The 26,136-nt window shown below is 37.9% G+C and overlaps 1 protein-coding gene across 4 annotated transcripts in view; it reads left to right on the top strand.

The window, feature by feature from the left end:
- FNDC3A (fibronectin type III domain containing 3A) overlaps positions 1 to 26,136 on the top strand; it is a 111,874-nt gene that overhangs the window by 83,114 nt on the left and 2,624 nt on the right. For all 4 annotated transcript variants that reach the window (XM_066176153.1, XM_066176152.1, XM_066176154.1 and 1 more), the window contains 15 exons: positions 432 to 485; positions 1,093 to 1,217; positions 4,472 to 4,646; positions 5,246 to 5,332; positions 10,415 to 10,553; positions 12,205 to 12,273; positions 13,575 to 13,693; positions 15,731 to 15,836; positions 15,928 to 16,103; positions 17,171 to 17,284; positions 18,886 to 19,035; positions 19,120 to 19,403; positions 21,309 to 21,518; positions 22,878 to 23,044; positions 23,608 to 23,735. In XM_066176153.1, the coding sequence (XP_066032250.1) occupies positions 432 to 485; positions 1,093 to 1,217; positions 4,472 to 4,646; positions 5,246 to 5,332; positions 10,415 to 10,553; positions 12,205 to 12,273; positions 13,575 to 13,693; positions 15,731 to 15,836; positions 15,928 to 16,103; positions 17,171 to 17,284; positions 18,886 to 19,035; positions 19,120 to 19,403; positions 21,309 to 21,518; positions 22,878 to 23,044; positions 23,608 to 23,735 (2,103 nt within the window). The remainder of the gene's footprint in view (positions 1 to 431; positions 486 to 1,092; positions 1,218 to 4,471; positions 4,647 to 5,245; positions 5,333 to 10,414; positions 10,554 to 12,204; positions 12,274 to 13,574; positions 13,694 to 15,730; positions 15,837 to 15,927; positions 16,104 to 17,170; positions 17,285 to 18,885; positions 19,036 to 19,119; positions 19,404 to 21,308; positions 21,519 to 22,877; positions 23,045 to 23,607; positions 23,736 to 26,136) is intronic.

Genomic DNA, 26,136 nt, shown 5'->3' with positions numbered 1-26,136 from the left:
TTGCTTCACAGCCTCTAAAATAAATATTTTAAACTCTTCAGAATTGTTACAGATTTACCAATAAAATACCAGTGCATTGAAACTGAAAATTTTTGTCAAACCTACTCATTTCAGTCATAGTTCCTTGACTGGAAATAGATTTACTGGGTTAAATGTGGGCTTGAGTAAAAAGAGGAGGATTCACAGAAAAGCAAGGAGTCTTTCAAGGTAAAATTACTGAGTTCAGTACCCAATGCATTTCAAGGACTAAATTGGAAAAAAACCCATAAACATGAGACAAGCATTTATTGTATGGCGACTGAACTAGGACTGTCTTGGCAAGTGAAACATTAATTTAAGGGGAGCATTATTTGTCTTCCACTGTTCTTCTCATGGTTTTAAGTGGTCTTGTATCTAGTTAGAATTCTAATTTTCTTGTTTTCCTGTTACAGGCATCTTGTGATAATGGTTCCAAAATCCACAGTTACCTTTTAGAATGGGACGAAGTAAGCAAGTTATTCTATTGTATTTTTAGTCTTCTATTTTTTTAAGTAGCTGTATGTGACTGTGCACGTCAAGCTGTGTGAAAATATAGATTTCTGCCTAGAGGCGTGGGACAAATACATAATTCCTGAAACAATTACTATAGTTACTGCTCAGTTTTTTTCTAGGGGGATATAACATAAAAGGATCTTAATCTTGCATGATTCTGCCACTCTTAATAGTGGCTTTTTCACTTTAGTCCAATACTGTGTTCAAGAGCTGACACGGAAGGGTCATTTTCCTGTAAAAGTCTTGCTTTTTTAGTAAGTGGGTGGATCAACTATAGCCCTGCAACAATCTTGCAGTCTCTACCTGGACAGCTATCCTGAGATGGCAGAGCTGCAGGATCTTCATGGCTTTTATTCTTTCAGCCCCAAGGAACTGGGAAATGGAAAGGAAGGAAAAAAGCTGCTAATTGAATATAAAGTTTCGTATGCTATGTCTCACCATATGGAGATTCTTGAGTTGTGTTTAATTTCAAAAAGGATTTACTTCATGTTTGTGTGTACTTAAATTGATTGGATGCATATGTAATAAGGTGAATAATATGATTAACTTATTACTTTTTAGGGAAAAGGAAATGGAGAGTTTTGCCAGTGTTATTACGGTCAACAGAAGCAGTACAGGATCACTAAACTATCACCAGCAATGGGGTACACCTTTAGGCTAGCAGCCAAAAATGACATGGGAATGAGGTAAATACTCTTACATACATAAATATGGAATGCATATGCATGCGTGTGCTACTCTAGGAAGAACATGTGGTGGCATTTAAAGAAAAAGGTCTTTTGTCCAAATGGTCTGAAACGGAATATAGAATATATATTTCAGTTGTAAGGTACCTGCAGTAATCATCTAGTCCAACTGCTTAGTCAACTCACAGCATGTGATTGGATTATTCTTTTTGCAGGTAGCCTGTGTGCTGGGATATTGTCCCTTCATCTAAGGTGTCTCTTAGTCTCCTGTTACCCTGGGAAGTAAACAGAATATGACATTACCATATCAATTAATTCTTTGGAAGTTCTAGAGCTTATTATAAATGCTTAGGATATGTGGTTCATGCTTTTAATTACTACTTTTCAGATGCTAAAGAGCACCAAACTTTGTTTTGAATTTTTGAATGAATGACATGTGACTTCAGTGGAGAATATAAGTAAGAACTTGGAAAAAAATGTTTTGTGGAGTTACACTTGCATTACTGGGTGCTTTAGTTCTTAAGTGTGCTTCTTGGTCATCAGGCAAAGCAGATGCACCTGGCTAACAATCACACTACCAGAGCTCATCTCCTCTACAGCAGACTCCTGGTGTCCATGCTACCTAGTGGTACTTGGACCTTGAGGTCCCATGGGACATAGAAATAGTTTCCCTCACAATCAGCATAAAATTGCTTCTTCTGTTTGTTTGTTTTTTTTGTTTTTTTGGTTTTTTTTAATTCAAATATTAGGAACACTGTGCTGCAGCTCGCTAAAGTGGTATTTTTATAGCATGAAGTAGAGAGGATGTGTTGTGTGTCCTTTATCTGGCAGAAGGATGTGTTTGAAGCAACAGTTCCTGCTTGGCCAGTGTTGAAGAACAATGGAAAGAGTAGGGAGCCAGACCCAGGGTCATAATCCATGCCGGGCAGAAGGAATCTTCTGCAGACTATTAAGTATGTGAAAAACACAGCTGGCTCAGGAGATGATGTGTTGGGAGGCTTTGGAGAGTACTCAGGGAATGCATTGCAAAAAGTGCCTGTTCCTATGTCTTTCCTTAAGCAGCTGCTTTGTGCTGCTGTCAGAGGACATTGCAGTGGACTAGAATGACTTTTGGTGTGCTCCAATAGCCTTTATTACATTACTGCCTTCTGGATGATGTTCCTGGAATTAATTATTCTCTTGAGTTGCTCCTGTACTTTGTCTTGATGAGATTCAGTTGGAACTGTTAAAAATAAAGACAGGGAGGGAGCTGGCAGTTAAGCAGGGTGCAGTGCCTGAGCTCTCTTCCTGTTCCCCTTCTACACCTGAGTGTAAATGTAGCCCTCTAGGAATAGCTGCATATATTACAGATTCCTCCAGCATAAGCTTTGAAGACACTGGTCAGTTAAGTACCCTTCTTAAACTAATCACACTGAATAGATTTTTAAATCAATATTTCATAGTCTTGTGAAGATGTGCTTTATTGTCTTTATGGTATTATTTAATTAAGAAGTCTCTTGAAATAATATTTATTAGTGTAGAGTGCCTGTTTATCCCTTATGAAAAATGTTGACAACATTAGGCATCTGGAGACAGAATTTTGTCTAAATAATTTTACCAACAAGAACAGATATTTTATCTATGAGTTACTAATTTTTAAATTTAATTCTAACAGTGAAACATGACCATAAAACAGTGGTTAAAGAAAACTGGAAAAATAAAATCTATTTTCAAAAATAGATAGTACTGTACTTCTGTGGGAATTGTTTAATAGCCATTCAAATATGGCTAGGACTGGAACTCTTAGGTTTTTTCAGTGTATTTTGAAGTGGTTCAAGCAAGTTTAGAGATTAAATCTTTTTAAGATGTGGGGTTTTTTTACTTTATCTACTTGTAAGGTGACTCCTTCAATAGTTAGTTTTGAAAAGAGGTAGACATACTACTTGTATCTAACCTTTCTTCATGCTTTCTTTAGGCTGCCTACAAAATGCTGATTGTTTTTTAGTAAATATATTGTAGGTACCACTTAATCTCCATTCCAGAAATTTTCTTGCTTGTGACTTCTTTCAAGAAAAAAAATTATTATTCCCACAAATTTGGAAGTCTCCTTTTGTTTTTTACTTTTTTCCCTTCTTGCTTCACGTCTCTTTGACAGTCCTCACAGACTGTTTTCTGTGCTATCAATACTCTTGATAATGTGTTGTCTAAGATTTTTCCCTTAAATGCCAAAAGTACCTCAGTGCAGACTAAAATTTATAACGTGCATCACTATAATATAGGTTGAGTAAGAGAGAAAGTGAAATTGAGTTATCTTTTTATTGAGATTTCTCAGGGAAGTCAGGTTCAAAAGACATGAGATATTTAACTGGTATCTTTGTTTAAGCTATACAGAGGATTTTATTTTCAGGGCTTGCTGATGCTCACTTAGGTAATCCTTAGCTTTTAGGTTAATATTACATCTTTGACATTAGTTTCATATGGTTAAAAATAGACTAGCTTTAGGCTTGTAATTGATTCTTCAGATCTGATGTAAAGCAGCAAAGCCAGCTGAGAGTGGGTGGGGCTTTATAGTCTAGCTGGATGCATGTCAGACTATCTGTGCAAGCACAGTACCTGTTCACTAACTTTTGCATCCCTCTGTTTCACAGTAGCTCTTTATATGTAATTTGTTTGTATTTTCACCACAAGGTGTGTCTAATCTAAATCAGATAAGGATAACAGTTGTGTTAGGGGATTCACTGGTATACACCCTACTTCTTTTTCTGTAATAAGACTTTCATTTTTTCAACTCCTAAAGTAGCTCGCCATGGAATGAGACTGTCCTATTATTTTCTGAATCTCTACAGAAACCAGTACTTTAAAGTAAGCTCAGAACACATTAGTAAACTTTGTTTTTAGGTCTTGCCATAAATGTGTTTTGCCTTCATGTTTTCACTTTGAAAAGGAAGGACGCTGTGGTATTAATTTATTATTGCAAATAGAGCTTTAGTGTTTCAGAATACCGAGTAAATACGGAAAAACAAAATGTTTCGGTTAGCAAAACATTGTAATTATATAATACAAAGGAGTCTTTCAATTATGAACATGTTAACCTCGTTCAGATATTTTGTTACTGACAGACTCATGGGCAAGTGAAGTTGTTTGCGTGTAACAGCTTGCAATTTCCCATTGTGCATATCTCCAAGAAACTGTCATAGCTGTGTTTAGTAAGAATTTCGGGTTTTAGCTATTAATTATTGTGTCTAGTTAGTTTACATATTGTCTGTTTTAAACAGTGATTTTAGTGAAGAAGTCCTGTATCATACCTCAGGCACTGCCCCAACCACACCAGCAAGTCCTTTGTTGATTAATGCTGGAGTTACATGGTTATCCCTTCAGTGGACAAAACCCTCAGGAACACCATCAGATGAAGGAATCTCATATATATTAGAGATGGAGGATGAGAACTCAGTAAGTTTAGAATACTTATTCTCAATATGTTTGATACATTATTTTATTAGTGTAGCAATGACTATTTTTGCTAGAATATTCTACAAGGAATTGTATTTTCTGAAATTTAGCTAATGACTTGTCATTGCTGTGACCAAGCCACCTAGATTTCTTCTTTTAATTGTGCTAAGTGTTATTAAGTCCCATTTCTGCAAAGTCTTTTAAACTGTTTATAACTTTGTGAATTTGTGTGTGCAAGTTAAGCCTATAAGAGCTGGATCAAAGCAATTGCATCATGAAGTGTGGTCCCTCTAGATGTCATTTCAGACTAACAACATTTGTTTTAAAATCAGTACTGTTCTACCCTTTGAAAGTATTAGGTAAAATTTCCAGTGACACTGTATATGTCTTTCTTACTGATCTTTTCCCCTCTCCTGACTGGAAAATGGTTAATGAATTCACACCTCTTTAAAAAATGTGTTTACACAATGAAGGTGCTTATTACTTTGTCAGAGAAGCATAATAATTAGAGTTTGAAATATTAATTTATTTGTATGAAGTATGTTAGATCCTCTGGTCTGCAAAGATAATGTTTCAAATAATCCTATTTAATTCTGCAGGGATATGGTTTCAAGCCAAAATACGATGGTGATGATCTTACCTACACGGTGAAGAATTTGAGGCGTAGTACAAAATATAAATTTAGGGTAAGATTTTTTTCATATGTTTGGGCACCAGACTAGTTTGAGATTGACTTAGAAGTGGGGAGGGCCATTTTTAACGAAAACTGAATTTGATGCCAGTTTCTTACAGTTTCAGTCTCTTAAAACTGTCAGCTGCACACGTGCATTATTGTTTCTGCAGAAGCAATAAGAATCTCTGCAAGAGTATAACACAGTTGCAGGTATCTTGAAATTCCAAGTCATAAGCGCATGTTTTTAACCTCCAGGAGGGGATTTTTTGGCTGATTATTTGGCTATTTTGGGTTTTTTATTTATATTTGTTTCATATACAAATATATGATATATTTGGTTGATATTACTTAGTGTAGCTATGGGTTCTATGATAGTAAACACAATGAAGGTGTTAGGGTAAGGAGCAGCCTTGATTAAAAAAAAAAAATTGTAAGTAAGTCATCCATATTACATTGGTGCTGATAAGCTTGATGGTTCTAATAAGCTTGAGGGCTGAACTTTCAGTTCAGGAGGAAGTCTGGCCTAACTATGGGCTTTTAGGTGTGGTTAAAAGGTAGAAAGAAGTATACTGGCCGTGCGAAGGTGATCAAATAGCCATCAAGGGCTACAAGAAATTTGCCAGGACAAGCAGAGTTGAAGTCAGGGAAGCTTAGGATCAACTAGAATTGTAATTGGGCAAAGATAACAAAAATGACATAAAATGCTTCTTCAGCACAGGGAAGACACACAGAGGCCTTTCCTACATACAGGGCAAAGGGGCAAGTTACTAATAATGCCAGTAAAGCAGAGGTTCTCAATACGTTCTTTGCCTCAGCCTTACCAGTATAACTGGAGCCCAGATCACAGGATAAGCTATCTGTGACAAGTCTCGGGTTTGGTCTCTTGGAAGGGCTCAGTCCACTTCTGGATGTTAAGAGAAGTAGCTGACATTGCTGCAAGACCCCCATCTATAACATTCGAAAAATGATGCAGCTCAAGGGATATCCCTGGCATCTGGAAGAGGGCAAATGCAAAACCCCCCATCTACAAGAGGGGCCCAAAAGAGGACCCAGGGAACTACAGGCCCATTAATCTTACTTCGGTCCCTGGAAAGGTCTTCCTAGGAAGTACTACAAGCCAAACAAAGCAGGCAGTTGGGAATAGCCTACACCAAAAATATGGCTGACTACCCTGATTACATCCTACATCAAGGTAACACTTCCATTTGGTCCAAGGAGATCAGTGGATGTTCTCTACCTGAACTTCAGTAAGCATTCAGCAGCTTTCCACAGCCTTCTCCCTGGTCAAACTGGCAGGACACAAAGTGTATAGGTAGTATGTGAGATAAGTAAAAAACTGACCAACAGGTCCCACTCAGAGGGTAGTGATCAATGGTTTCTAGTCAGGCTGGCAGCCTATCTGAATTAGGAACTCCTAGGGATAGGAGGCCCCATGCTGTTCATTTTCACAACTGATCTTGACGATGGGATTGAAAGCACCCTCACCAAGTTTGCTGGTGACACCACACAGAGTGGTCAGATGAAGACATCAGAAGGCAGAACTGTCTTAGAGAAACATCTGGACAGGCTAGAAGGATGAGGTAGCAAAAACAGTATGAAGTTTAACAAAGACGTGCCAAGTTCTGCACCTGGGCTGGAATAGCTAAGCAGCCCACTCTAGGCTAGGAGCAGCCTTGCTGAAAGGAGCCTTCAGGCAAACTGGATCATGGGCTGACTCAGCAGTGGCATTGCTAGCAGAGATAAGAGATCTTCCCTGTATTCAGCTTGTGTCAGATCACACCTGGAGAACTGTGTCCAGTTCTAAACCACACAATCCACAAAAAACAGACAGAGTGGGAGTTGGTCCAAAGAAAGGTCACAAAAATTATAAAAATTATGAAAGGGCTGGAGAGCTTGCCCTATAATGAAAGTCTAAAGGAATTACGTATTTTCTCATTGGAGAAGGCTCAGAGGGACCTCATCACATTTTGCCAGTACTTTCAGCCTGACTACAGAGAGGAGGGAGGTTCTCCTTTCACAAGGAGCCACCTGGAGATGACAAGGGGCAAGAGGTGTAAGGTGCAGTGGAAGGGGTTTCATCTTGGCATAGGAAAGAAATTTTCCACAGTGAGATAGAGTAATCACTAGAACAACTTCCCAGAAATGTGGTGGAGTCCCTATCACTGGATGATTTCAAGATATGACTGAAGAGGATGTTAAATAATCTCATCTAGGTTCACTTTGCCTTGAAAGGTTGGACCAGTTGATCTTTCTGGGTCCCTTCCAGCCTGAGCTTTTCTATATTCTGTGTCACACTTGAATAGTTGCTTGGGCTTTGGAACAAAGCTCCATGTCCCACAGTATGAATCACAGAATCATTTAGGTTAGAAAAAACCTGTAAAATCAAGTCCAACTCTTAACCCAGCACTAAACCATCCCCCTAAGCAACATATTTGCACATCTTTAAAATACCTCCAGGGATGGTGACTCAACCACTTCCCCGGGCAGCCTTGCCAATCAATGCTTGACTGCACTTTCTGTGAAGGAATTCTTTGTAATGTTCAGTTTAAACTTCCCCTGGTGCAACTTGAGGCAGGTCAGAATAACCTCATCTGTCTGCAAGTGAAAAATGTTGATAGCTGTTGTCACAATACACCTAAAATACTATTTCTTAAGGAAGAATTGGGAACTGTTGAAGAACAGCTTCTCTTTGCAATATGAATGGCAATAGTTTAAGGGTTGATTGATTTGAGTTGACACTAAAGCATGTAAGTACCCCTTTTCAGATATTTCGCACTTCTGAATATAATTTTGTTGGGGGTTTTGCATAACTTAGTATTTAAATAATTTCGAAGTACAGTATGTTTCTAGCACTATTACGGCTACATGTGTACTAAAGAATAGCTAATTGTCTTGACACTAGCTTTTGCAGGGCATGTCCATACTCTTCCTTTGAAAGTAATACTACACATTAATCATACTCATTACTAGTAAATGTATAGTTACTTAAACATCCTAAGTTTCTCATTAAAACAAACTCCAGTGTTTATACCCTATTTTTATTAGCAAAACAATAAACAGAAGTCTCTGTTCACTCATTCACGGAGCATAAAGGAGAAACAAATGCTATGTTAATCAGGTCTTTAATTTTTATTATACAGGGGAAAGACTTAATTAGTAGTAATATTCCTTAAGGCTTTTGAAAGAATGTTTATAACCATTCGAAACCTTATTATAATACGTAAATGCTAACTGCCTGTTTAACTTCATTTGTAAGGGCACAAAGACAACCAGATGATTATTAATCTTGTAAACTCTATCAGGAGACTTAATGTCTGAGGGACATGTTAGCTTGCATTTCCTCTTCTCAGTCTGTACTAACATCACTGCTGTCATTTCAATTTTGCTTATTTTTAAAACAGATCTAAAAGCTGAAAAGGCCTTTTTACCTTTTTTCTTTTTTCCTAGGTGGTTTAGCTTTTAACTAAACTAAAAAGTAGAAAGTAAAAAATAGCAAGAATTTGTTTTCCTAGAGTAACAGAAAAGTCTAGGTTCAAAGGGACTTCTGGTGATCATCTGGGTCAAATTTGTGTAGAAAGCCAGGCCTTAGTTAAGGCAGTTCAACCCTGTCCCAGCCCTGTTGAGCTGAGATTTCGGTACTTCCAGCAAGGACAATTCAACTACTTCTTTGGGCTGTCTCTTCTAATGGTAATAAATTTATTTTCTCATTTCCAGCTAGAATTTCCCCTAACACACCTTGTGTCTGTTGGCTCTTGTCCTGTCATTAGAGATCCTTTGGAAGCAATGTCTTCATCTCTTCTGTAACTATCTCTTAGGTATTAGAAGGCTGTGATTAGATCCTTCCCAATAAAACTTCTTTTTCCTCAGGCAGAATAAAACAAAGCTTTCTTTCCAATGTCAGGTTCTCTAATCCTCTGATCATCATGCTGGCCCTCCTCTGAACTCTTTCCAGTTTCCCAGTCTCTTGAACTGGGAGGACCAAAACTGGACACAGTATTCCAAGCATGGTTTTAGAAGTGCTGAGTAAAGTGACATAATTAAATCCTTTGTTCTGCTGGGTAAATTCTTCCTGATGCAGCCCATGAAACAATTTGGTTTTGCTTCTGCCAAGATGCTTTGCTGATTCATTTGGCTTGTTCCTACTCAAATCCCAATGTCCTCAGCAGAGCTGAAAAAAGAAAAACTGGCTACAGTCAGACCCCAGACTGCACTGGTGCTGGGATTATTCGATCCCAGGTGCAAGACTGTATCTTTGTCCAGAGCTCATACAGTTCTTGTTCATGCAATATTTCAGCCTGTCAAAGTCTGTATGATGGCTCTTCCCTCCAGCATGTATCTGTCTTCTCCCAGTTTGGTGCTATATGCAAATCTGGGAGTATCACTCACTCCTGTCATCTAGATCACTTCTAAAGATAATTAATAGAATCTGACCTTAGATTGGCTGCTAAGGAAATCCACTCATCAGCAGCTGCTAATTTGCCTTCAAACCATTAACCAACACCCTTTGAGCCTGGCATTATGTCAGGTTTTCTACACCCATCTTGTGGTCCACCTGTTCTATCTTAACCACCTTGTCTATGTAGATGTTGTGGAGATCAAACTAAAATTAGGGTAGACGATGTCCCCAGCTCTCCCCCATTTGTTGAGCAAGTTGTTTCATCATGGAAGTACTCAGGTTGGTTAAACACAATTTACCCTCAACAAATGTAATTCCTTTCATGACAACCTTTGCCGTAATGATCCTTGGGACTGAAAAGTTTATAAAAAATCTTTGCTGTTGTTAATACATCTTACCCGTATAAACACTTCTTTTATCTCTGAATGTATTTCTGTAAAAGAACGTGCTATATTAGGATGGGAGGGATTTCTTTAAGGATTTGGGTTTTTCTGGCAATTCGCATGCATTTATATTTTCAGTATAGTGATTGTCTAACTAATGAAAATGTAAAGTGAATGTATATAATAACTTCCGTTCTCGTGGTAATTTATTATGTCTCTGTCTATTTATACAATATAAATTAATTTGTCCTTACCATAAACAGTGAATAGCATACCACTACCCAGTGCATTTACTGTATTTTATATATATTTGCAGGTCATTGCTTATAACTCAGAAGGGAAAAGCAGTCCAAGTGAGACAGTGGAATACATTACTTGTCCAGACAAACCTGGGGTACCTTCAAAACCCACAGTGAAAGGAAAAATTCATGCACAGAGTTTTAAAATAATCTGGGGTAAGAATGTTTTCCAGCTCTATTTAGAATATTTCTTCTGTATTTTTAATATATATTATATACATAACATTTTTTATACAGAGGGTCAGGTTTTACTTTGGTAACAGTTGAATCAACTGAGGCATTATGATTCATTTACATGGAAAAAGACTGACTCAAAATTCTTAGTGTGGCAGTACAACTAATTATATGGGAAGAATAATATATTAATTGTAATAGGGACTGTTATTGCAGAGGACTACAACACTTTTTAAAGTGTGGTTAATTGATGCACTAAAAAGTTCTGTTTCTCTGGCACAAAAAGTAGGTGCATGGCATTCTGGGTTCTTACTTAAAGAGAAGATTGAAGTTCAAGCTGTATCTTCAAACTATTTGGTTTTGATAGATAAATTTTTGTTCACTTAGGATGTTGAAAAACTTTTCCTCAAGCTCAGGAAATCTAGCCTTATGCTGTAAAATAGGAGAAGGTTAAACAGTACTGCGGGATACAGTACTTTAGCAGAAAATCAGACAGTAAAAAATTACATTTATTGTCGTTTCTTACCTATTTCTGTTTGATAGTGTGTTTAATTCTTTAGCATCAATAATAAGAAGTTTACTTGTAGAGTGTAAATAGTACTCAGCAGGTCCAGTCTTGCATCTTCCTAGAGTGCTTTGCTACATCGGGACCTAATACTTGATCTTTTATGCATAATGAATGAAGTTATTAAAAATACTTGATTTGTATATCAAAAGCTACCTAAAATATCAATTTAAATATAAAACTTTTAATAGTTTTTATTTGAAACAGTGATACTCTTTCTGTGTGGTAATTAATGTGACAAATTTATTTTTCGTTTGGAGTAATTTCCTTCAAACTAAAGAAGTGCTATCTGCCATCTAAGCCTCATTTTATTTAGCTGGTATTTTACGATACATAACCCTTGCCTAAGAGACAACATGATTTCATCCAGCACATCCATAATGTGATGTTTAGGCAAGAGTACCCTTCTGTGTTGAAGTATAATGCTGTCTTTGTATTTGTTCAAAATGTTGTTGTTTCACATTATTTTAATTTCGCTCTTTTCTAAGTCATCTTTGAGAAACACTATTAGGTTATATGTCAAAGAAAGGTCTGTAGATTTGTATGTTGTACATGAATACTGTACCAGGGAGGATAGTGCACTCAATTTCTAGTGATATATTAGAAGTTAAGAGATACATTTTCAGTGTAGAGCTCTTGACTTCCATTCTGTCCCAGAATATTTAGGTTTTTGAAATTCTGTCCTTAAATAATTGCAAAACATTTTTATATACAAATCCTTATGGTAATTCTTCCTGTCTGCAGTCCAAATTACAGGACCATTAGAGTCTGTTTCCCTGAATCCACACTCAGGTAGCCTTCTACAGCACTTGAGACTGAAATGTTTGCTGTGGCATCTCCCTGGGTTGATTCCCTTGTTCCTTTTCCTGTGTAGAGTGTACAGAAGGGCTGAGAGCTGGCTTTCACATAGCAGGAATGATTTGCCACTGCCCTGGACTAGCACACTCTCCACCTAAATAAGCACCCATCTCCAGCTGTCTGTTGATTTTGCCACTGGGAAATCCTCCCCAAAAGCTATAAAGCCATTTAACTTACCTCGCTTAGCTGGAATATTGCTGTTTTTTATAGATCCACCAAAAGACAATGGGGGAGGAGCAATAAATACATATGTTGTGGAAATGTCTGAAGGCCTAAGTGGTAAGTATTAGGATCATACATTAGCATTCACTTGTGTGGGTTTTTTTTTTTTTTCCTGTCTCTGTATGCATGTGGGAAGAATAAAATGTGTATTATGACAGGGAAAGTTATTGCCAGGGACTGACATCAAAAAGAAAATAGAGGTACATTGATGCTTGTACACAAGAAGTTCTTTTTCTCTGATTTAGAAGAGAAAGATGCATCAAAATTCTATGATGTAAGAGATGCTTTTTGTTTAACTTACTGATTAGATCTATTCAGTTTTGGAAATGAAATTATACATTTCAGACATTTTAGGGCAAGAAGACAGGGAAATGGAGCTTTTGTTGTCTACAAGGCAGATGAAAGAAAAACTTGTACTCCATTTACTGTTAAAAGAGAACAATGATGCAGCTGGGATAAGTTTCTGCTATTTCTTTTTCTGTTATTTCATACAGAAACGAAATTGACAGTATATCTAAATTGGACATAAACCTCTCTTGCTAAAGTATCTAAAAATCTAGACCTCTTAAGTAGCCTTAAGGAGTTCAGAAACACAATCACATTGAGACTAAAAGTTTAAACTCCTCCAGTGCTGTGTCAGATTAAGATAGAGCACTGCCCCCAGATATGATGGGAACCCTCTCAGGCTGTTAGTCTGTTCCTTTCCTCTCTCTGTCATGTGTGCCCACAATAAGTCTCTTTTGGAATGATGCACCCAAGCCTTTCATGGAAATTTAGTGAGCTGTGCTTTACATTTCATTCCCAGCCCTCTAAATTCTGTGGTGTATTGAGTTGTTGGAGATTTAAAAGTCCCCAGGCTCCCTGCTTAATCTCTTAAAAAGAGAGAGAGAATATTGTAGAGTTTCTGATTTAAGAGTAGCAAATAATGGAATCAGAATTTCACATGCTTCTGGGCCATTCAGGAACACAGCAACAAACTTCATCAATTGTAAACTGTAGTTTTAGCCTGTGAAATGGTAATGTAATGTTAGTTTTCATGAAAAATTTTACTTCTGTTTCTTTTCTGTTTATTTGGGTATGATGTTGAATGTGATTGCTGACCCAGTAAGTTCTCTTCTTGTTAAGGTAAATACCAAATAAGGAAGCTATTTCACTTCAGCAGATCTACACCTAGGAAACTATCTTTATGAAATTATAGGATCATCCAGGAAATTCAAAGCAGTCTCAGTTTCTGAGGTTTTTTAAATAAACATCAGGAATACACTTATTTTAGTGAAGTTAGGATACCTGCTGTGGCTGGTACTGAAGTGTGGCAAATTATACTTTGGTTCATTGCACACTTATTCCTAACCTTTCAGGAAACAAGTGGGATACAATATACAGCGGAGCCACTAGGGAACATGTGTGTGACCGACTAAATCCGGGCTCTTCCTATCGGTTACGTGTATATTGCATTGGGGAAGGAGGACAAAGCACGGTAATATCAGCTAATATTTTTATTTAATAGAATTTCTCTCAGTAAAAAAATCTGGTCCAGTAGATATTTAAGCAAATGTTGTGCAGAAGTGCCTAACAAAATAGCCATAATTAGAACCTCAGAGAAGTTCCAGTATTGCTGCACTGTGGTTTGAGTTTCTGCTCATTTCTTAAAGATATATATCTGAATATTCTTTTCTGATATTATCTTTTGACATGATTGTCGTATTTACAGATACTTTTCCTATGTGATACATTTATACAAGGTCATTTATTAGGGCCTAACCCAATACAGCAGTTTAAGAGGGGTACTTGAAAAGGCTCCCCATGGAATTGGTCACTGCACCAAGCATAACAGAGTTCAGAAAGCATTTGGACAATGGTTTCCCACACAGTGTGATTCTTGGGGCTGTCTTGAGGCCAGGAGCTGGACTTTGATGATCCTTGTAGGTCACTTCCCAGCTCAGAAGATTCTATGATTCTGTGAATTGAATGTATTTCTTTTAGTCAGTGGAGTAGCTTGTCTGAGTAGCCAAGTCACCCCAGCAGGCAGGGGAAGAAGTCTTCACTCAGGCTTTACAGGGTTCTGCTTCCTGTACCCTCTCATGCACAATTAAAATGTTTACATTGCTCTACTTTTCAGTATTCCTAAACAATTTGCTGTGCCATACTATGCTCCTTTATACACATAAATTTCATACACACATATGTGCGCTGTTAATTCTGTGGTGTAGTTCAGCTGCCAGTGCCAAAATGTCTTGCTGTATTTGCTCTCCCTTCTCAGCACCAAGTGTAACAGAGCCAGCCCTGGCTCTCTGCAGACTTCTAGCAGGGCCTTACTGTCAAGCTGCTGTCACAAAAATCATAAAGCCTTACATTCTTGGTGTTTGCCATTTCTACCCAGCCCTGCCTTATGACATCAAATGTATGTGCTCTTCCTCCACATAGGAGTCTCCTGCAAAGATAACCTTGACTACAGTCACCTTGCCTTAAGAATAAATCTGGACTCCTTCAATGCTGGCTTGGTTGCAGTGCTTTCCCAGTTACCAGACCACAAGTCTTTGGAGACTTTTACTGTGGCAACCTACTTCCCTACAGCCCAACCCCATGATTTTAGAATTAACATGAGTACCAAAGTCTTGATACTTTCTGTAGGTGTCAGAAATCAACAGAAGAACTGTGAAGAAAGATTTAATTAACTCTTCTGCAGCTTCTCATGAATATATGCGAAACATTCTGCCTTTTAAGTAGCAGCAGTTGTTCAGTGCATCAATATATTCAAAGGAGCTGAAAAGCAGCAGATCATCCAGTCCACTCTTTCTTGAACATACATAGAAACCAGCTGTGAAATGAGGCACTGAGATTCATTTCTTCTGTAAACCTAAAGGCTTTCCAACTTCCTGTTTGTTCTGTATCACGCTGAAGCAAATAACCCCTCATTGTCTCTGGTCACTTCTGTCTGCATCCAGAACAGTCAATGCCATCTGCTGCATGGGTTGTTATGTTCTTAGGCAGTTTTTGCCCAAAGTTCAAATCAGACATAGAAACTTGTTGCACATTAGGTATTGCTAAGCAATGAAGAAGTTGAAATGTTTTTTTTATCTCTTCTGATTGACACTTCTGCCCACTTTTGCTTTCTGAGAGGTTCTACCACAGAAAGTATAGAACCCTTAGAGTAAGGATTTAGAACTCATTAAACTGCAGTCTGATGCAAAAGAGAATTAGTTTACATTGAATAAATCATATTTCAAGCATCTGTACTAGGTTTATACTGATGATTAACCACTGTTTTTAATTCTACTCCTTGCATGTTTACCAAAATACAAAAGCAAATTTTGCATATTGTGTGATTATTTTGGCATGATTTATATTATGAGAAATACATACAAGAGCACTTTAGCATCTTCACAAATTTGAAGATGTTATTAAAAATGGGGAATATCTTGTTTCTGACTCAGGTATTTGCCTTTACTTGTGGCATAACGGATAGTTCTTGTTTTGGCCTGGATAACTTCATTCGTCTATCTTTCTGGTTTAGGTATCTGATTCCTTACTGGTGCAGACACCAGCAGTGGTTCCTGGTCCATGCCAGCCTCCGAGGCTACAGGGTAGACCAAGAGCAAGAGAAATTCAGCTGCGTTGGGGTAATTTTATTACAAGTGTTAGAAATTGTAAGGGGTCCAAACGTGTTATGTGTTAAAATTAAATAAGCTTTTCTTTCGTTCTTATTTTTAGGACCACCTCAAGTAGATGGTGGTTCACCCATTACCTGTTACGGTCTGGAAATGTTTCAGGCAGAAAGCGATGAACACAGAGAGGTTTACCAGGGTTCTGATGTTGAATGCACAGTGGGCAGCCTTCTTCCAGGGAGGATGTACAGCTTCAGACTGAGAGCAGCTAACAAGGCTGGGGTAAGGAGGCAGTCTGAAATGAAACTCATTCCAGAGACTGCAATCACTGATTAAGGATTTTTTTTATTTCAAAATAAGCATTTAACAGTAATTTTAAAATTAGGATTTCGTAATGTAGAGTCATTTGAGTCACAAAGCTTATTGTTGTGTGGGAACAGACGGTTAAACATCAGTTTATAATGAAGGGGATTTTTAGATGAAGGGAAGAGAAAATAGCTAATTATGTCTTTTATCTGAACAGTAACATTAGGAAATCATTAGGAAATGCTAAGGACTTTATTAAAGCTCTGTTACAACTTCACTGTTCTCATGTGAAGTAAGGTAGCAAATTATTTTCTGTATACAGCTTTGTAAATTGACCTTTATTTTTACAGCTGTTGGTGTTCGGAACATAATAATTAGTGTTTCCTGACTCTCCATTTTTATATTTAGTTTAACTTCTGAGTACATGTTCTATCAGATACAAGACTATTTTCCCTCTTTGGAGTATTAAATGTGTTTAAATCAATTGTTGCTGTAGAACAAGATTTTTTTAGTTATGTACCCAAAGTCCTGATTTCTTCAATAATGTACACTTCATTAAAAAATGTCAGGGTGAGTTGGCACTGTTTGTGGAGAGGTCTGCAGCTTAAGGCCTTAAAGCACTATCCTAACTTTTATCTCCTCTCCACCCTGCAAAGAATGGTTCATAGCTCAGCAGTTTTTGAATCCTTTATTTATTTTACATAGATATAAATAGGCAGTACCAACTGGTTTATGTTCCAGTGCAGCCATCGTGTAACTTCAGAATAAGGCTTTGGGTAGTACTTCCCTGGTTTTCTCAAGAGTTTGAAGTGTCAACTTTATTCACACTGCATTTGCTGGAGAGAAGAAAAAATTACAGCTGTTCTGGAGAACAGTCACATACTGAAATAAATCCCGAATCCACAGTCCACAGAAACTTATTTTATAAAGAAGTAATACGAAGTTTCAGGTTGCTGTTACATGTCCCTACTATGGTAAACTGTTTTTTAAAAAGTAGTAATTTCATTTTTACAATGTAGTTGTATTAACTCCCTTTTTAATAGTTTGGACCGTACTCAGAAAAATGTGAAATAACTACAGCACCTGGACCTCCAGATCAGTGCAAGCCCCCTCAAGTGGCATGCAGATCTGCTGCCTGTGCTCAGGTGTCGTGGGAGGTAAGAATGCCATGGTAACACTTGTCTTAACATAATGGTCTTCTGCATGTTTGAGTTCAGCTTGAAAAATCACTTTCTTTGTAAGCAAACTTACCTGATTATCCTCTAGGTGAACCCTTAGTCATTCATCATGCCATTATAAGGCAGCAGTAAGCTGGCAGGCTGCAGGTGCTGGATCTTACTGTGTTCTTTTGTTTAAAAGTTTTGCCACAGCTGCTGCTCTGCATTTGAGTGATGCAGTCTGGTCTTGAAATTTTTCTTTAACATAGTTATAGTTCCTCAGAGACAATGTATCCACATAATACAATAGATTATTGTGCATTTGTTGGTTTTATAATCTGATTTAATTTTGTATTATTACATCAGTAATAATATAGCAAAAGCCTCACAGACTTCCTATAAACCCATAGTATTTAGATGTCTGATTAAAAAAAAATGCAATAGATAAAAAAATAAGCTTGTTAAAAGCATCATTCTGTCTGAGAATACTCTTTAAACACAGCTTTTTAGTGGCTTAGAGATGGGGCGAAGTATCTGAGTTACACAACTATACAGAAAAAAAATTTAAACTGTTTTACCTGGAAAGTAGTGTTCATGCTTCCTACTGGAGGAATGTCAAAGGAGCACTCCTTAAATATCTACAAGGCAAAGCCTTTTTTAAAAAATACCATAAAACATTCAGGTAGAGTTAATTTGAGTGATGTTAGATGTCTGTTTTAGAGAGTCACACAGTAATTAAGGCTCAGGTAGACCTCTAGATGTCATTTAGTTCAACCTTCTATTCAAATAGTTTAAGTTTCTCAGGGCCTTTCCCAGTGAAATTATATTTATCTCTAATAATGAAGATGTTTCAGCCTAGTAAAACTGTCTGAGTAAACTCTCATTCTGTAGGATTTCTTTTTGTTTATGTCTAGTCAAAATACCCTTTAATGCAAGTCAATGACTCTTGTCATGGCACTGTGCCATCTTCAAGAAAAAAATTTGTCATAGTGTTTGTGCCCTCACAGTAAGTAATTTAAGGCAGCAGTAGGATCTTCCCTAAGCCGGATCACCTTGCTATCAAGTAAACTTTACATTTTTGTTGTGTGTTACACTCCTGCTTCATGACCCTTCACTGGACCTACTCCATTATGTCAATGTCCATTTCCTTTTGGGGATCCCAATACAGGACATGGTACTGGAGATGCAGCCTCACAACTGCTGAGTAGAGGGGAAACATTATTCCTTTTACCCTTCTTGCTTCTCATTTTCTAATACAACCAATATGTAGTTCACCTTCATCAGACACACACTGCTGATTCTTATTCAACTTTCTCACCAGGACACACAGGGGGTTTTTTTTGGTAAAGGTTGCTCCTCAGCTCCTCAATCTGTACTTTTTTCTATCAGTCCAGGACTTTGTGTTTGCAATTGTCTTACTTTCTGAAGTTTGTATCAGATCCTGCCTGTTATTTTTATTGTACTTAATTAAGAATCAGCAAAGAAATGGGAGGGTAAGACTCCTCTGGAACAAGAACAAAATATAGATGTGGTGAGTTTGGTTGATTATTTTCTGTTATGTCAGCATATTTAACTTTTATTTCTTGATATCCATTTTAAAGGTACCAGTAAGTAATGGAGCTGATGTCACAGAGTATCGACTGGAGTGGGGTGGTGTGGAAGGATGCATGCAGATCTCCTATTGTGGGCCCGGGCTCAGCTGTGAAGTGAAAGGGCTCTTGCCTGCCACTATATACTATTGCAGGGTTCAGGTAAAGATGTAAAACTATTGTTAGTGAAATCTGAAAACAGGAATTGACTCTGTCATAAAAACATGGTCTACTTTGGATTTGCAGGCAGTGAATGTTGCAGGTGCAGGCCCTTTCAGTGAAGTAGTGGCATGTATGACTCCAGCCTCGGTACCTGCAGTTGTGACCTGTCTTCGTGGACTAAGTGAAGATGAAGTTGAAAGTCCACACTATTCTCCTTCCACATGCCTTGCTATAAGCTGGGAAGAACCTTGTGACCATGGATCTGAAATCCTTGGCTACAGCATAGACTTTGGAGATAAGCAGCCAGTAACTGTTGGGAAGGATCTGACCTATCTTATAGATGGCTTACAGCCAGATACTACCTACAGGTATGTGATGCACAGCTACTTGACAGCCTACTGTTTCCTCCACAAGAGCAAGTGCTTTGTTTCCTTGTATTTTTTATTGTCTTCATTATTACTCTCAGAGATACGTTAGTGCACAGCCATGGACCAAAAAGAAGTTTTGTAATGATGATCATCATAAACAGATATGCTATTTTTATTTTCTGTCAAAAGTAATTTATGTTAGTTAATTGCAGTATGGTTGTATCCGCCTGGTTAATGTGTCAATTTAACTGCATTCACATCACATATTTAGATTCATAACTGGGTTTGGACTGGTTGCTTTTCTGTTTGAAAAGGTAAAATCCATCTTAGGAAGGACTGTGTCCTGTCTGATCTAATGACTCATTGCAACTTGCAATGCCTTTTCTGCAGAAAAAGTGGAAGTCAGCATGAACAGTATCAGTTTGAAAAATCAGCCAACTATGCATCTCTTTTGAAGAATTTTAGTTGCTGAAATCATCTCTTATGTTCAGTCCAAGGGTTACTGAAAGATACAAATCCAAAAATCAGTAGTTTTGCCTGAAGGCACTACATCCCTTTACAAAAACATGTCCTCAGTGTTAAAGAATGGCAGTCCCACTGAAGTCAGACTTTTAGCCCACTCTGATTTCAGTATAATTAGGATATCATCTGGCTACGCAGTTTTCCGAATCCTTAATTACTGTTTTATGGCTATTTGTCAGAATAATGTTTCTGTGTGCCTTATAATTATTTAACAATAATGCTGGCAGTGTGAAGAGCTGTTGCTCTCTGTGTCGTCGACTGAAAGAGTCGCTTCCAGTGTGGAGATAGGTCTACATTTCTACCCACATAAGTTTTTTTTATAGAATACACTGTCAACTCCTTGTGCAAATAAAAAAAAATTGCATGTATTAATCTTAGTTCTGGGCTGTAATAAATTAGGATAATAAATATTACAGTAGTGAAGGAGGAATATTTATTATTTAGCTTGCATACACATTTATGTTTCCACATTTTGCAGTTGTGTGGTTGACTGTTTCAGAATTTAATTACTGTGATTACTTTTTTCCAGTTACCTAGGTACTGTTTTGGACAAGCAAATGTTAAGTGTGCAAAATGAAATTAGACACACTTTGCTCCCTGTGGCCACCTGTGAAATTCATAAAGAGCCTCTGTTATCTGCTTTTTCCTTTTCAGAAATAAATTTCTTGGCTAAGTCTTTTAATTCTTACTTACAGATCTAATACCAGCATTGTCTTCCTTGGAGTATCAAAGAAGAAAATAACAAAACCCTACCTTATCCCCAAGTATCAAGTTCTACAACTTCCTCAGCTTTGTGTCTTTTGGCGACTTCTGGTTTCCCCCTCTCACTTTGCAGGCAGACCCAAGAGGGCTTGTGTTTGCAAGTGCCCCGAGATACGTTACTGGTGGAAACAGCAAGAGAGGTGGCTGGGCACCATCACTTTATTTTCACATGAATAGGATCTGTTCAAAAAAGTCCATAAAAATGTCTGTTATTTGTCCTTGAATTCACCTGGTAAAACAGTCAGAGATATGGTTTCCCCTCTTCGGGGTGGGTTTTTTCTACCTTCCCTCATCACTCCAATGTGACTATCAGATTTTTTGGTTCAAGGCCTGCACAGTCAGAGCGATGGACCACTACGGAAGTAACTCGTAGAGCTTTTGCATCTTTTCACTAATGTGAATTTATTTTGAATTTTTTTATTCCTAATCAAGCCAGCTCCTTAAAATGTAAGGCAACTGATGCACCTGCATATTCTTGACAATCTGTCAAAGCATAATATTGATAAAAGTCTTCATTGTAGATAGTACCATTATTCTCTGTTTAATGAGAATGGTGGATATGACCAGTTATTTTTAGAATCTAATTTCAGGTTAATTTATTCTCTCTTTTTCCAAATCTAGGGTACGAATTCAAGCCCTAAACAGTCTTGGAGCGGGTCCTTTCAGCCACACCATAAAACTGAAAACAAAGCCTCTCCCCCCGGATCCACCTCGCTTGGAATGTGCTGCATACAGTTCTCAGACTCTCAAGCTGAAGTGGGGAGAGGGAACTGCGAAAGCATTGACTGACTCCATCCAGTACCACCTTCAAATGGAGGATAGGAACGGAAGGTTGGTTTTGGCATTGCTTTAATCTGCCCAGTGTCGCCGTGGTCTGATGCTTGGGAGATGGCAGCAAAAGGCAAAATTCCATATACTCTGGTGAATGTACGGCAGATGTAGGAGGTCATCTCATCTGGCAAGGCAAGAAGGGCTCTAGTGTTCTGTGCTGAGAAGTACAAGATAAAAAAGGTCATTGTTTTTACTTACAGTTCAGCATGTTCAGTTTAATGCAGTGTTTCATACCAGCAACTTTTCTCTCTCACTTCTGGTTAAATATTTTGTCAAACTAACAAGTCCAATCACTGCTGTGAATTTTATATACCTAAAATTCATCAGAAGGGATGAATGCTTTACTCTCTGTTGCCTTATATGCAATTATTTTAGTGGAAATTAATACAAATTATTATTTTGAGGGATCCCTCGTCTCATGTTAAATAGAATGTCGGCTGAGGTGGTACAGCAAGAGCCCTTGCCTAAATGGTAAAATGAGCTGTACTGCTACAGAGTGTTCCATGTCTGATGAGTAGCTTTAGCTTGACAAAAAGATGAAAGAGATCTACTATGTGAAATTGCTGTGCAGTAAGGAGGGAAATAAATTACTCTTCAACTGGAAAGAAATTCATCACCATTACCAAAGACTAGGTCATTTGCAGCTACCATCTGTTTTAATTTTAAAAGATAAGAAAAAGCCAGAGTAGATGATAACCCATGCAGGAAGAGAGAAATCTCTGCTGTGTCCTGGGGACACCAAAACTGAAAATCAAACAAGAGTTGCCATGATCAGTTCGTGCAAGAATTGCCACATGAAGGAGAGTGGCCAGTGTACAGAACTCTCAGAAACACGTTTGGTGTGTGCTACAGGTGTGACTCTGCCCTCCTGTGCAGGTCTGCATGAGCCCATCTCCAATAATGATGTACCAGAGCAATTGGAACCATGGCACTTTTTTTAGGTGTAGTAAGGGAGAGTTGCAAAAGCTAAAATCTCATTACCTAATTTTGAAAAGCTAAAGATGTTGGAGGAGTAGATGGCCAAGGGGAAAAAATGCAGCTCATTGAGAGACACTACTGCTGTCTTTTCCCATTGTTTCAAATGCAAAATAGTTTCTTAAAATGCTTAGGAACATTTTTGGTATGAGAGAATCTGTAGTGTTCTTTGTGCAAGAGATCTTTATTTTAAAGACATGAGAAATAAAAACTTGCCCCTGGAAAATGAGCTTATTGTTTTATAGCAGCCAGAACACTGAAATAAGTGTTTCTGGGCTTTTCATTAGATTGTGGGAAATTGTGGGAACAGATTTCAAGACAATACTTTAGCTGGTTCAGAAGTCCTTTTCTGTGTTCAAAACAAGCTACTTGTTCCATTTTCAGGTTTGTATCCTTATACAGAGGACCATGTCATACATACAAAGTTCAAAGACTCAGTGAGTCAACATCATACAAATTTTGTATTCAGGCATGTAATGAAGCTGGCGAAGGTCCCCTTTCTCAAGAGTATATTTTCACTACTCCCAAATCTGTTCCAGCTGCCTTGAAAGGTGAGGGTGCTTCTTTTGTCATTTGGGGGGTGGGAGGGAATAGCAGGTTGGCTCTGGTATTATGTTGTATTTGGGATATTGAGAATACTAACCCCTTTTCAAGTGCAGGTAGGGATATTGGGAGAATGCTCCTTTCATGTAATTGCCTAAAATATTCGCTCAAAAAATTGAAAGACTTGGGGTTTATACATTCTTTGACATAAGAAGTTTGTACTTAGAATCCCCTGCTTACCAGGAGATTGGCAAGTTAAGGTGGAAATGCTTTCTAGCGTGTTTAGAATGATATTAAGCATTGTTTGGGGTTTTTTTGGTATATGATGCACACTTACACTCACTAAATTTTAATTGCTCTCTGTTGGATGATACCTAAACTGGGAGGAGAGGCCTGTATGAATTGTTAGCTGTTGCTCCACAAACACTGGAGGAAGAATAAATTTGAATCTGAATGTTTTGCCTCTCTGAGACAAAATAGTAGACCATAGAATTTTAAAGGTCATTAGAATGTGACAGTATGTGATGGGGAAAGCAGAGCTAGCTGTCACTTTTATGCTTCCTTCCTTCAGCACCAAGGATAGAGAGAATAAACGATCACACTTGTGAAATCACATGGGAGGTTCTGCAGCCCATGAAGGGTGATCCAGTTATCTACTGTCTTCAGGTCATGGTGGGAAAAGACTCAGAATTCAAACAGGTATGGTGTGCTTAAGTTATTGTCGTTTGTCATAACTAGTTCAGTAAAATTAGTTGAGATTAGATTTAGTAAAGCTTATTGTGTTCCAGTATCGTTTCAGTCACCATGTTAACTTTTTGTTACTAAACAATATAAGGTAGTATCTCCTAAACCCATCTTCTTCATCTCAGAAGGAGATTCTGTACTAAATACAGCCTCTCTGGGTTACACTGATGTTCACTAAATATAGCTTGACACATCAAGTGGTGAGGAAGTCATCCACTAATGGAACAACTTACAAAAAGAAACGTTTTACCTAATGGTACAGAATTGAGACTGGGGAGAAATGGGGCAAAGGGTTCTCTTTGCACTAAGAGCAAAGAAGCAGTTTGAAATGCCAAGGTACAAATTATCCTGCATTCAGTGCTAATTCTGCTTCCCAGTTTGTTTTTTTTTTTTGCCTCACAAAAAAAACCTGCCTGATATTTGCCATGAAATTAGGCTTGAAAACTGTTTTATACTAATAAGCCAAAGAACTTTCCTTCCAGGACAGAAACAGTTAATTCTAGTATATTATAATTTTATTATAGTTCAGTATTAAATAAGTTTCACCTGTGCTTTGGTAGATTATAGGCCTTAATATTTTCATAACTTTTAGTGTAGCACTGTGTTTGTTTTGGCTATTTGTTAAATTTTTTAGTAAAAGATGAACCATAAACTGAGATGTCTTGGCATATTCTTTTGGATATGAATATTGTGAATATTCTTTTTTGTAACTTCAACATTGTAAATGCAACATTAGGTACGTAAGGTGTGGTCTGTGTTGCTTTTAGACACAGAGTCATATCGCGTTGTGATTGTCAGTGTCTATTGCCAAATGATCTGGGCGAGAAAAAAAAGTATGGTAATAACAAAGTAGACGGAGGTGTGTGATTGCTTTTGCCTCTGCAGAGCAGCCTAGCATAGTAAATTAGAATAAAATAAAAAGACTAATTTGCAAAAATTAAAATTAGAACAATCAAGAAGTAAACAGTATGAAAACAGCCTTTAAGACACTTAGACATGATGGTGGAAATTTTATTTGACAGGGACAAAATAAACTGCCTGAAAGTCTGCTCTAAGCTGTTTCCTGCTATTTCACTGCCAAAACTTCACTCTCCTCTCCTCCTTCTTTGTGATCCATCATCCAAATTGCTCCTGTCACTGCTCCTTCCACGCTACAGACAAAATAAGTTAATTTGTGCTGTTTGAGCTGTATACATCAGTCAAAGATCTTAAAGGGGTTAGGAAGCAACCATATAAATAACCCAGAAAACACACTGGAGGAGGAGGCAACTCCTGGCAAGGCACTGGGGACAAGCAGCTGAGGATGGTAACCCCTGCCAGCTGGCAGAGCTGGAGCTGGAGTAGATGTGTGTCAGTGACCTGTTTGCTCACTCCCAAATGCATGATCCAAATCAGCAGAATTTTGAGGAAGCTGCACTTCCGATGGCCTGCCCTGCCTCAGAGAGAAGAGTCTCCAGGTTGTAGATTCCAGTGTAGCGCAGCTTGTCAGAGAACTCTAAGAGTAGCCTCAGGCACAGCAAGAGCTCTTTGAACAGCAGAATCCGAAGGGATTTCCTGTTTCTTTACACTTCTAGTTTGCGTTTTCAGGATACTATCTAATAGTATGGTAGCTGTAGGGAAAGCTCCTGATGATGTGATATTTCTGTATTGAGCTACCAGTTAAATAAAGCAAATCCAGATATTTGGAGGTCGGAGGATGAAGGGGTTTAAAGAGAAAAATCAAATTGCGCTGTGCTACCCACCTAATACCTCCATACCTATTGAAGTACCTATAACTGTGTCCTTGTGAGGTTTTGTTGGCTTTCACAGAACCTTTACATAGCTGCAAATTTAATTAATTTGCGAAACTGAAATTTCGATTTCACTGAATTAGGCACTCCATGCTGAAACATTGTGAACTCCTGTTTACCTGCCAACTGAGAGACCTCTGGAGAGCACCCTCATAAGTCATCTCTGTCTTGGGAATATGATGAAATTAAGAATCTCAAAGAGGACTCTGTGACTTTCCTGATACAGTGTTTATTGGGATAAATCATAATGTTTTAAATACAGATAACCACAACAAAGTACATTGGATTGAATTAGACTTCATGAATTAGCTTGATACAGAGTTAACTGCCTACAATCCCATGATACAATATTGCGTGTTGCATCCCATTGTGAGTGGTCACTGAAACACCTGAACTCTGGGGCTTATGACAGTTTATTTGGTGTGTACTCATTATTCCACACAAGCAAGCGTAGTTCTTGTGTTTCAGCAAAAGAACTGGAGACTCTATCTGGTATTTAAATTGCATGTTTGAGCTTTTTGTCCATTTTTCTTTGCATGGGTAAAAACACTGGTGAGTTGTCCTTT

Source organism: Chamaea fasciata, unplaced genomic scaffold (assembly GCF_029207755.1).
Source record: "Chamaea fasciata isolate MVZ Bird 193981 ecotype frontalis unplaced genomic scaffold, bChaFas1.0.hap1 SCAF_2, whole genome shotgun sequence".
Lineage (NCBI taxonomy): Eukaryota > Metazoa > Chordata > Aves > Passeriformes > Sylviidae > Chamaea > Chamaea fasciata.
Note: the sequence above shows the minus strand (reverse complement) of the source record. Positions and strands in the feature narration are given on the sequence as shown.